Source organism: Trifolium pratense, linkage group LG7, assembly GCF_020283565.1.
Source record: "Trifolium pratense cultivar HEN17-A07 linkage group LG7, ARS_RC_1.1, whole genome shotgun sequence".
Classification (NCBI taxonomy): domain Eukaryota; kingdom Viridiplantae; phylum Streptophyta; class Magnoliopsida; order Fabales; family Fabaceae; genus Trifolium; species Trifolium pratense.
The window spans coordinates 29024849-29037486 of NC_060065.1; the positions used below are offsets into that span (position 1 = coordinate 29024849).

General features: G+C 35.9%; 1 protein-coding gene and 1 long non-coding RNA gene across 3 annotated transcripts; both read left to right on the top strand.

Moving 5' to 3' along the window:
• The first annotated feature begins 5688 nt into the window (after positions 1-5688).
• On the top strand, positions 5689-6204 carry LOC123894360. The gene is made up of 2 exons (XR_006803727.1): positions 5689-5788; positions 5944-6204. It is a non-coding gene; the product is annotated as an uncharacterized LOC123894360 (long non-coding RNA).
• Positions 6205-7572: 1368 nt separating this feature from the next.
• LOC123894352 ((+)-neomenthol dehydrogenase-like) lies at positions 7573-11174 on the top strand. Of its 2 annotated transcripts, XM_045944327.1 has the most exons (5): positions 7573-7754; positions 7862-8108; positions 9354-9428; positions 10335-10511; positions 10712-11174. In XM_045944327.1, exons 1-5 carry the CDS (start codon positions 7729-7731, stop codon positions 11087-11089), a joined length of 903 nt encoding a protein of 300 aa, XP_045800283.1. In that variant the 5' UTR covers positions 7573-7728; the 3' UTR covers positions 11090-11174. The 2 variants fall into 2 exon arrangements, with proteins under 2 accessions (XP_045800283.1, XP_045800284.1); XM_045944328.1 differs by lacking the exon at positions 9354-9428 and having other exon boundaries at positions 7574-7754.
• Positions 11175-12638: the final 1464 nt, after the last annotated feature.

Genomic DNA, 12638 nt, shown 5'->3' on the forward strand with positions numbered 1-12638 from the left:
ATTTTTGTGTACCTTTTTTCATGAACTGTACTGATGAAGTGGGGGTGGACCTGTGGTTGAGTCACATTGCTCCGGCGAGGAGGAGATGCTTCCGCGGACCGAGAAGATTGGCCCTTGCTTGCACTCATCTTTGTTCTTGGTTTCTTTGGAGGCTCTTGTGGTGGATTAGCATCACTCTTCTTCTTTCCCTTCCCGGTTAGCCGTGTCAACATCTTGATATTGTAAAGATTTAAATGGGTTAATTTGGGAAAATGGTGAAATGAGGAATTGGAAGTGGAATTTGGAAGGATTGAAATGGGTTGTATGTGAATGTGAAGGAGTGGGATGATTAGAAGTGATTAGAGATGAAATTGGAGAGGTTTGAAAAGTGAAAATGGGTTATCAATGGAGTTTTTCGTGTGGGAGACCGTGTGAATTGATGATGGGATGGATGGAGTGGTTGGGAAGATGAAGAAATTCAAATTTTACACGCTTTCCTGTGTAACCACGCCGCGCGTGGCCCCTGCTACGCCGCGCGTAGTACCAATTGTAACGGTCAAGAACTTCTTTCCTCAAGGCCACGCCGCGCGTAATCACCATCACGCGGCGCGTAATCACTTAGTCAGAGACTCCATATTTCTCCAGTTTTCACGCAGCGCGTGATATACCCCTACGCCGCGCGTAACGCCTTCTGAGAACTTCTTCCTCTGTGATGAAGGATCACGCCGCGCGTGATTGTACTGCGCCCCCGGCGTAGTAGAATTCTGTTCTGCCCTGTTTTGCTTCCGCCCTTGCTTCTGCTGCACACCTACCTACATACTTCAAAACAACACAAACTAAAACATTAGAAACCGTTGGGTTGCCTCCCAACCAGCGCTTGTTTAACGTCCCGATGCTTGACGTTCCATACCCCTAGGGGTTAAGGAAAAGAAGTGCCACCATGTGGCAGGTAGTGTGCATTCCAAGGTAACTTAAGAGCATCTTTAACAATATGATCATAAACCTGGATTTTAAAACATTGTGGGTCTCCATCATCACACTCCATCTTATCAAAGACATTGAATGTAACCTGCTGATCATCGGTCCTTAGCATGAGTTCCCCCATCTCCACATCGATTAGGGCACGGCTGGTTGCTAAGAAGGGTCTACCAAGTAGCAAAGGTTCCCACTCCCTAGTTTCTTCTATGTCTAAGACCACAAAATCTGCGGGAAACACGAACCCAGCAACTTTAACCAACACATCATGGAGAATACCTTCCGGATGCACGATCGATCTATCCGCCAAAGAGAGACTCATCTTTGTCGGCTTTGCTACCGCTCCCGGTATCTTCTTCATCATTGATAACGGCATCAGATTAATGCTAGCACCCAAATCACACAAAGCTTTTTCAATAGTGAGATTCCCAATAGAACAAGGAATTGTAAAGCTCCCCGGATCTTTCTTTTTCTGCAGTAGCTTCCGTTGAATGAGGGCGCTGCACTCTTCCGTCATACTTACCATTTCATCATCTAATGGTTTTCTTTTCTTTGTGAGCAGCTCCTTCAAAAACTTTGCATAACTTGGCATTTGCTCCAATGCCTCCACTAACGGTATAGCCATCTCAAGCTTGTTCAACACCTTCATGAACTTCTTGAACTCCTTCTCCCGCTCAAGATTCTTAACTTTCTTTCTCCTAGGAAAAGGCATCCTAGCATATGGCGATTCATCAACTCCTTTACCTTTCTCGACCTTCTTACTCTCTTTTTCTTTTATCTCCCTCTGTTTTTCAACTTCTTCTACTTCATCCTCACTAATCTCCACTTCCTTAGGCATATTTTCCTTTTCTACTTCTCCCTCATATCTCTCATTTTCAACTACAACTTCTTGCTTATTTTCCACTTCTCTTTCAATGACCTTCTTCTTCAAGGGCTTCTCCACAGCTGGCCTTTCCGGTATCTCTCTACTCCTCAAGGTGATTCCATTGCAAGTTTCATTTTTCGGATTGTCATGAGTGTTTCCGCCGAAACCTCCTTGGTTTTGCAACATAGAAAACTGTCTTGACAGCTGGCCCATTTGCACCTCAAGATTCTTTATAGAAGCTTCATGATTCTTGTTAGAGGTTGCTTGACTTGATTTCATCGCTTCAAAGTTGCTTTGGGTCATGAGCATGAACTGATTTAGAGTCTCTTCCATCCTTGATGGAGGCCTTTGCTGCTGTTGCGGTGCACCTTGACTTTGCATACCGTTCCCCCATCCGGAACCGTTGTTATTGTTGTACGGCTTCCGAAAATTGGCCAAGTAGCGAGCCTCCTCTGAACCCTCCGGGAAGCATCCGCCATTTGGGTGGTCCTGCAAACAAAAATCACAGCGCACATTGTCAATTTTACCTATTGGAGAAGTTTGGACTTGCGGATTGGACAGCAGCTTCATCATTGCTTCCATTTGGCTAGTCATGAGTTTTTGCTGTGCTAATAGGGCTGTTTGAGTATCCAATTCCAACACTCCGCCTTTCTTTTTGGCTCCCCTATCATTAGTAGCTCTATACTCGTTTTGAGCCATGCTTTCCACCAATTCTCTTGCTTCAGTTTCGTCACGGTTCTTCAACGAACCACCGGCTGATGCGTCAAGTATCATTCGCGTTTGAGCCCTCAAACCTTGGGTAAACATTTGCATCTGATTGTGGCCATCGAAACCGTGATTCGGACACCTTTTAAGACAAACTTTGAACCTCTCCCAAGCATCATACAACGTCTCACCATCCGCTTGTTCGAAGTTGCTGATTTCAGCCCTTCTTTCTAGGAACTTATGAATAGGGAAGTAACGATCTAAGAACTTCCGCTCCAGCTGTCTCCAAGTTGCAATCGTTCCGGCGGGTATCGTGTCTAACCAATCTTTAGCACGGCCGGTGAGAGAATGCTTGAATAACCTCAGTCTTTTGTCCGATTCGCTCACCCCCGGTGGATCGGTATAGTCGCAGGCTTCATAGAAATGAGACAAGTGTAAGTTCGGGCATTGAGCTTCCGAACCTGAATAAGGATTCTCTTTTAAGGCGGAAAGGACCGTGTTCTTGATGTCGAATGAGACAGGATTCGCCGGCTGAAATCCTTGATTTGCCAACGCGTCATTGTCTCTCCTCCCATAATCACCAAGGGTACGCCTTGGCGGTTGAGGAACCGGTGGAACATGGACCGGTGGAACCTGTTCTTCCTCCATTGTTGCTGCAGTCCGTCCTTGACAGTCCGGTGTATCCCTTAGCAAAGCTGTTCCCCTTGAAGCATGAGCTTCCCTTGTTGCCTTTCGAATTGCGCGAGCTGTCTTTTCAATCTCTGGATCAAATTGCAGCTCTTGAGGACCTGTTCTCCGCATGCACAATTAAACAAACAAGTAGAATGCTCTCGACAGAAAAACGTAAAAACAGAAAATTAAAGGAAACACAGAAAATATGAACACTATTGCCTAGTTGAATCAATCACAATCCCCGGCAACGGCGCCAAAAACTTGATGACTTATTTCGCAAGTGCACGAAAATCACGAAGTAATAAAAATATCGATCCACAGGGATTGTGTGATCAAACTAGTCGAATCGTGTTCATAGACATTATACAGAGAATACACATAATTTGGGGGTTTAGTTTGAAAGATGTGCTTGTACGAAATTGTTGAGAAATCAATTGATTAACAATGAGGTTGGATCGTCGACAATTCCCTAAACACTAGTATTCACATGCACTTCAATTGTATCGTAATGAATCACTCGAATGTTACAACTAGATCAACAATATGGTGAATCGCAATCTCTTGTCAAAATCCACCCTATCCTCTACCGATACTTCTCCAATCTCTTGGATGGAAGCTACCGGTAGCGGAGTATTTGAAAACGCGTTGATCGTATGCTACATTCTATGTTTCAATCTCTCGACCGGAAACACTCAAATGCACAATGAATTCAGTTCTGATTTCAACTCATACTCTCGTACATAATTAAAATCTAAGTTCATTGCAAGATTGATCAGAAATTGTAAAGCATTAAGGATAGAATTTCATTGAATAACATTCATAAAAGTGAGATTCAGTACAGATACAATTGATTACATGAAATACATTGGTTTAGTTCCTCATCATGATCCAACCTCAATGGAGGTCTAGCCTCTCATCGTGAAGTAGCTCGATTCTTGCTCCAACTTCAAGGATTCCACTCCCATGATGTTGAATGCTTCCAATCTAGCCACCTTTCGCCTCTGGAACGCAGGATCAGCCTTCAATCGTGCCTGGAAACCAATTCCCGAGATCAAGATCAGATTCCTCCAATTTTTTCCAACCCCAAAACAGAATTATGCAGAAAATATATATACAGAAGGCAACCACGCCGCGCGCCAGATCTATCACGCCGCGCGTGGTTGCAAATCCATCAACTACGCCGCGCGTGATAACAGAATCACGCGGCGCGTGATCAAGTCAGAGGGCAATCTTCTTTTGATCAGAGCATCACGCCGCGCGTGGTCAGGTATCACGCGGCGCGTGATCAGAGTGAAAATCTTGGCTCTCTGTTAGCTCCATCACGCGGCGCGTGATGGGCTACGCCCCCAGCGTAGTGAAAATCATTCATATCCTGCAATTTTTCCTGTTTTCTTGCAAAACAAGTAATCAAGCTCATGATTAGATTTCTCTTATATTTATTGCTAAACACCTACTAAAATGTATCTAATGTTGCTAAAATAGGCATGGATTAGAGAGTGTGACGATTTGTCATCAACTAGTTTATTGCAAACACTTCCCAATCGGTATTTATAGAGAAAACTAAGGCTCTGCTATGATAGGTAAATAGTGGAGTAGCATGGTGTGGTGCCACTTTATAAATTTTGTGAAAATTTAAAATTATTTTACGCCACAAAAGATGCGATGCGTGTCACAATAACCACGATGGCCGTAATTGCAATGACCGCATCCGCATTTTAAAATCATGTTCACAAGTAAATATGCTTCATCGACGTAGACTCACAATTTTAATTCATTATATATTTCTTCTAGATATGTTAATTATTTCCTTATATACTATTTTCTATTTATAGGTTAAAGCAGTTGCTGAGGAAATGGGAATTGGATTTTTGGGGATAGGGTTCCAGCCAAAGTCTAAACTCAAAGACATGCCTATGATGCCAATGGTAGTTTTTATTTCTCTTCATTGTTACATGACATCCTTGAACTGGTTAAGCATTGCAGCATGATAACATAGTATCAATTGCAACGCGCAACAGACAGATGAATCCTGGTGTCAATTTATCCGCATATACCAATACCAGTTATATATTAAAACTAATTTTTAGTTATTTTGGTTGGAGTCTTAAACTTGATATACTTCTGATTACACCATAAATATGGCTATACTTGAGTTTATTGCTCCACAGCTTAACAAGAGGTACTGGTAAGCTGTTAGACGGGTACTTGTAACTTTTCTTTATTAAGGTGTCTTATCCCATTTTCTTAAACTTGAAAAAGTCATTTTTGGACAGATACTGATAAGGATCGCACAAGCATGCTGCCTTTTGTTTTTTATGATACTTTCGGGAAAGATCAAATTATTTTTTTCTGATCCTAATTTTTTTCAAATTATTTTTTTCTTACATGATGAATTATGTTGCATCATTTTTAAAAACAAAGTTTGATCAATTTTATTTCATGCAGTGATTTGGTAAATCTTTCTCCACTTATTTTGTTTTCAAACTCTGTTATTGCAGGTTTGAGCAGTATGTTGATTGTGCTCTTGAAGTTCCAATGTATTTTGTCAATCGAAAATAGAAATATATCGACTGTACTGGCATGAGCTTCAAGGTTTCTCTCTATCTTAATATTTTTGTCATCTTAATTAGCTTACAGCCTTGTTTTTATTGGTTTTACAATTTGACTGGTAATTATTACTTTTTCAATTGTTTTGCCGCATTTTTGCAGTGTGTTACTATTGACATAAACATTATTACTCTTTCCAGGTCAGGCTAAGGAGATATTTGGAGATGAGAGGTGCTGATGGAGGGCCTATGAGAAGTTTATGTGCTGGATTTGGATTTGGATTTGCAATTTTTTTTTTTTTTTGTGGATACTAATTGCAGCTTAAGCAGCAAATAGTGGCAGCTGATGGCTCAATCCTTATGTATTGAAATTTTATCTTAGTTAAAACTTTGGTTGTATAATTCTAATTACTATATGTTTAAGCAATATTTTAATTAAAATTATGTTTTCTTTGTTGATTATACTTTTGGATTTTTTTGAATTAATTTAGTAGTTTTGAGTATGAAAAAAGAAGAATTAAAAAATCAGGAAAAGCTATAAGCTAAAAAAAAAAGACCATAATTTTTTTTTTATAAAAAAAAGGAGTTGCGACGGTTCAAAACCGTCGGTAAATCAATATCGAACACACTAGCGACGGTTCTAAACTGCTGCAAAAGGGTGAAATAAATCGCCAACACCTACGATTTCGCGACGGTTTAAACTAATCTTGCGACGGTTTCAACCGGTCGCCAAACAAATTGCGACGGTTTGTGCGACAGTTCAGAAAACCGTCGCTATATAGTACTAGCGACGCCAGGATTCCCGACATTTCAACAACCGTCGTAATATACGCTTGCGACGGTTCAAAACCGCCGCTACACCCTTGCAGAACCGTCGCTAAATGACAAATTTCTTGTAGTGCTTCTGCATAATTTTCCTCCTATTCTGTTTAATCAATGAAATATTAGGATCTAAGTTATAAATTGAACAAACAGTTCACTCTTAGCCAAATTTTACTTACCTCGCGGCCGAATTCTAATTTACCGGAGCCCCTTGTCCCGAGAACGATAAAGTTAAAAACCAAAAAAAAAAACAAAAAACTACTGACTAATTTTTAATGAACAATATGTAAATGGAAATGACTAATGTTATAAAATCAATAATAATATACCTCATCTATTACTGTTGTGTTTCATTAACAAATAACTAATATATTTAGTTTATAATATATAGATTAGATACATTAATTATACAATAAATTTAAAAAATAAAAAGGATTGGAGGGAAATATAGGCTGCGTTTTAAGGAACAATAAATTTAAGATATAGATTTTGGAAAAGCTATTGTAAGATAACTTTTCATTTTAAGGTTAAAAACAACTTTTTAAATTTTTTGAAGTTAAATATATTTTTTGTCCCTAAGAAATGGTAATCTCCTAAGTTAAATTCTTACTTAATTTTTATTACCTATTTTTTTTTACACTAGAAAATTATCATACATGCCCACAATATTTTGGTCTCTACAGTTAGGAACCAGACTACTTTGAAAAAAAAAGTTCAAATATTTTCCTTAATAAAAAATAATTATTTTATTTTAAAAAAAGACCTCAAACAAAAGCAACGATAAAAGCGATCGAGAGGGGCTAAAATCACTTGATGTCAGAACTGATTCTCGAACCAGATTAAACTGGTGGTAAAAAAAAAAAAAAAAAGGCAACGATAATTACCATGATGAGGCTGGTCCCTCTTTTATTTTTGTAGACTAACTATAATGTGAACAAAGGAAAATATGATAAGTTGTGCTGTACTTCAGGATAACAGATCTTAAAATTTGTGGTGTGTAATTTTTTTGAAAGTCAACATCTTGGGAACACATTATATAGTCGAATAAGAATTTATGTGTAGTTGACTAGTAATTCCCAAGAGAAGAAAATATCTCTTTGTTTAATACAATACAACCACCTCCAAATTTATGTGCAACATTGTGTCTAAGTTGAGTTAAGTTCCATGATCATGGTTGAACCAACAGAAAGGTAGTAACAAATTAACCTTCTTTAAATTAACATAACATTTCCAACCATGCATGTTTTTTTAATCTTGTAGATTTTCCTAATCCTTGTGTCTCTCTCTTTCTCATCAGGTATGCAGTGGTGACTGGATCAAACAAAGGAATTGGATTAGAGATTGTAAGGCAATTAGCTTCAGCTGGAGTCAAAGTGGTGCTTACAGCAAGAGATGAGAAAAGAGGTCTTCAAGCTCTGGAAAAACTCAAATCCTATGGTTTGTCTGATTTTGTTGTGTTTCATCAACTAGATGTAGCTAATGCTGCAAGTGTAGCTAATCTTGCAGATTTTGTCAAATCCCAATTTGGCAAACTCGATATTCTAGTAAGTAATTACATGAAAATATTGATTCTCTTTTGCGTTCGTTTGTTCAAGATCAGGTGAATCATATTTCAACTAAAATAATGTAGTTGAAATATGAGTCGTCTAATCTTGATCGAACTGCAATTTGGGACCATTTCAATGTGGGAAACTCTGAAACATGGACACATACACGATGCAGACACTGACGCGCCGACATCTATATATATAATTCCTAGATAGTTCTCCTACTATCCATCTTAACCCTAATCCACATCACCCATTTACATCCAATTAAATCACACAATAATGCCACATCACTTTCTTATATTATATCATTTTTATCTCTTTTTTTTTTCACATCACTTCCTTATATTATATCATTCTCATCTCTATTTTTTTTTATATTATATCAATCTCATAATAAATAATAAAGAATTATGATTCTCCAATTATCCAAAAATTGATGTCACAAGATGTTACAATTTTCTACATTATTATTGAATTCTACCTCTCCAATTATCCAAAAATTGATGTCACAAGATGTTACACTCTTCTACATTATTATAACATTTCTTAGTGACAATGAAGATGAACATAGTTGGATTCTCTTTCAATATTTATCACATTTAAATGTCAACCGTTTTCATAGAAACAACAAAGAGTTTATAATTTAGTCACAAAAAAAAAATACGAAGAGTGTATACATTATTGACTTAATTACATTATAATTTTAGAGAAGAGTGAAGGTTATGCAAAAAGTTAGGTTATGAGATTGAAATATATAATAACTATTAGCATTATCATATTTCATTCAATTTTGATGGTCTGTACTCATTCTCTATACATATAGGTATATATATATATTGGTTGAAGGAAGTGATAAGTACATCACTTTTATATTATTATTATTATTATAATTTTCATTTTATAATACTTATTGTTACAATTTATACGAATAATTTTTCAACATTAGAATATAAAATATTACATAACACCTGTGCATCGCACGGGTGTGGGACTAGTTAAAAATAATTTAAGAAAATTAGATAATTCCATTCAATGTAATCATAATTCATAAGTGTCGGTGTCATGTCGATGTCAGAGACACCGACACATGTTCGATATCGGAACACGCCTAATTGCGTTCCTTTATCTATACCTTGCAACTTTTGTTAGTTATTTTTATATATATGCACACTTGATTTGTACTTTCTGCAGTTGCACTTGTTGATCATCAACAAATTAAGGTTGTATTGTACTGTGTAGGTTAACAATGCTGGGATTAACGGAGTTGAAATTAAAGACAGTGAATTATACAGTCAAGCAATCATTACGAACGGGGTTAGTATATATCATACATGTTTATATATGAATCTAGTTAATAGATGCATAAAAAGTTTGAAACTTTATCCTACCCTGCATGATGGTTCCTCGAATTTGGATTTTGTACATTAAAAAAATACTAGATCTACCACTTTTGTTTCCTTAACTGCTGTTCTGGGGGCACCGTTTAATTAGCATTTTCAATTATTTTTTATTTAATATTTTCCAAACAACTACTACTACGGCTACAATTAAAAATGATTTGAATTGTTTAAAATACCCGACATTTTTTTGTTTGTTTTTGGGTTGGGGCTTTTTCAATAACCAATAAAAATATCAAGTAGTCCATTTTTTTTTTTACACAAAGAAAAAGAAAACGACTTTATGTGCTCTGGTTTTTTATTTAGTACTTTATTATTCAATAAATTTAAAAAGAAAAACTTTGTTTATAATTGTGGTTGGGGAAGTAGTTTCTATTTGAATCACAATCGCAAAAAGGACAATTAGAAGTGGAGATTTACTTTTGTCACCCTAATCCATTTATCACACACCCTACAAAATTACCAAAATACCCCCGTCTGTTACTTAGATAGCGGACAACCCCAAAAACACCCTACTTTTATAACGAAGTAGCGGATGACATATATAAAAATTTCTCATAATTATAACATCCGCTAATGGGTACGCATGACTTTAATTTCATTTTAATCAACCCATCTCCCCTGAGTTGGATTCTAGTTTTGATAATTTCACTCAACTTAAACTTAACCCGGCCTAAGACAACAAATATCTAATAATTTGTATTAAAATCCTCTGGTTTTTACAAGAAAGAAGCTTGATAATTGAGAGTTCGGCCGCGAGATAAATAAAATCTGCCGAAAAACTTGTTTAACTTTTGAGCATTTAGTAATTGTTACTTTGTAGGCACTATCTGATGATGAGTTGAGAAGGGCAGCGACAGAAACATACGAGTTAGCTAAAGAATGCATACAAATAAATTATTATGGTGCTAAAACAACATTTGAGTACCTTCTTCCCCTCCTTCAATTATCTGATTCACCAAGAGTTGTCAATGTTTCATCAGCATTGGGCAAGATAGAGGTATGCAAATTTTTACATCATTATTACATTTTTACATGGTTACAAAAAAATTGTAAAAAAAACAAAAAAATATCTTTAGGAATAAAAAGTAATTAATAAAATTTAGAAATTTGGCGAACTAAAAGCAATTATATGTTATTTACTCTATGATTTTCGCTAAATTTGCATTATCTCTAATATTAATTATTGATGTCAATCAGTGTGTATCAAATGAATGGGCTAAAGGCGTATTCGGCGATGTTGATAACCTTACAGAAGAGAGAATAGATGAAGTTATAAAGGAGTTTATCAAAGATTATGAAGAAGGGTCCTTAGAAAGAAAAGGTTGGCCTAGGTTTTTGGTTGCTTATACTGTTGCTAAAGCTTCGATGAATGCGTATACAAGAATTATTGCGAAGAAATATCCTACTTTCCACATCAATTGTGTTTGTCCTGGTTATGTCATAACGGACATAACTGCTAATACTGGTTTCTTCACGGTAGAAGAAGGTGCTTCACATCCAGTTAGGTTAGCACTAGTTCCTAATGATGGTCCATCTGGCGTTTACTATATCCGGAATGAAGTCTCTTCATTTTGATTGTATTATATATGATGTTCAATTTTATGGATTATGAATAAACTGCATTGGAACCCCTTAAAATCACTTCATATTTATCATTTCATTGTAGTTTTTAATTGATAGAAAAGAAATTATATAGCAGGTTGAGTATAAGAGATACATTAATTTAACTTTGTCAAAATGATAAAGAACAAATGTTAGAAACATGGCGAAACCTTAAAAGGAATAAAGCTGCAGAGTCGAGAGGTGAAGGTTTCGACTGTATGCAATGTGTAGAATTACATGGCTAATTGTTTCTTCCTCATTTTCACATAAAGGGCACATGACAGTAGCTTCTTCACTCCGAACCTTTAACCTCTTTAATCTACTTCTTTTGTTCAATTTATCATGCATAATAAACTACATGAATATTTTCATCATTTGGTGGTAAAAGTCCTCTCCAACCTCTCCTAGCATGATGAGCCATTTCATACCATGCTTTAGAGGATGCTTTGTCCAAAGTTGATTTTCTTGGGATTGCCTCTTTTATAACTAACATAAGATCTTCCAAATGCTTCAAATCCCATCGGAAAAGTAACCTCTTCCAAGTAAAGTTCCACTGCCAAACTGTTGTGAAGTAATCCATATTGGTTGAGTTACTTGCTTGACAAGTAATCCACCGTCCACGTGTTAGTTAGATGGTGTTGAGATTAGTTGGTTGCTTATTTGTTGAGTAACTTGTGTAACAAGTAATCAGTTTGATAGTTAGTTTTGTGTTGAGTTTGATGGTTGAATTACTTGCTATATAAGTAGTTACTCAATGTAAATTGTAATCAATTAAATGAATAATTTTTTTGACTCTCATCACTTTATGTGTGTTCATATTTCACTTTCTCCATCCTAATACCTTGAACTTTAGTATACCAATTATGTACTGAGATAATAATGGATTTCTAGCTTCTGCATAATTTTCCTCCTATATTCTGTTTAATCAATGAAATATTAGGATCTAAGTTATAAATTGAACAAACATGTACAGTTCACTCTTAGCCAAATTTTACTTACCTCGCGGTCGAATTCTAATTTACCGGATCCCCTTGTCCGGAGAAACATAGAGTTAAAAACCAAAAAAAAAAAAAAAAAACTAATGAATTACAACTATACAAAAAAACTACTGACTAATTTTTAATGAACAATATGTAAATGGAAATGACTAATATCAATAATAATATACCTCATCTGTTACTGTTGTGTTTCATTATCGAGTATTTGGTTTATAATATATAGACTAGATACATTAATTATACAATAAATTTTAAAAATAAAAGGGATCGGAGGGAAATATAGGCTGCGTTTTAAGGAACAATAAATTTAAGATATAGATTTTAGAAAAGCTATTGTAAGATAATTTTTCATTTTAAGGTTAAAAACAATTTTTTAAAATTTTTTAAGTTAAATATATTTTTTTGTCGCTAAGAAATGGTAATCTCCTAAGTTTAATTCTTACTTGATTTTTATTACCTATATTTTTTTGACACTAGAAAATTATCATACATGCCCACAATATTTTGGTCTTTACTGTTAGGGA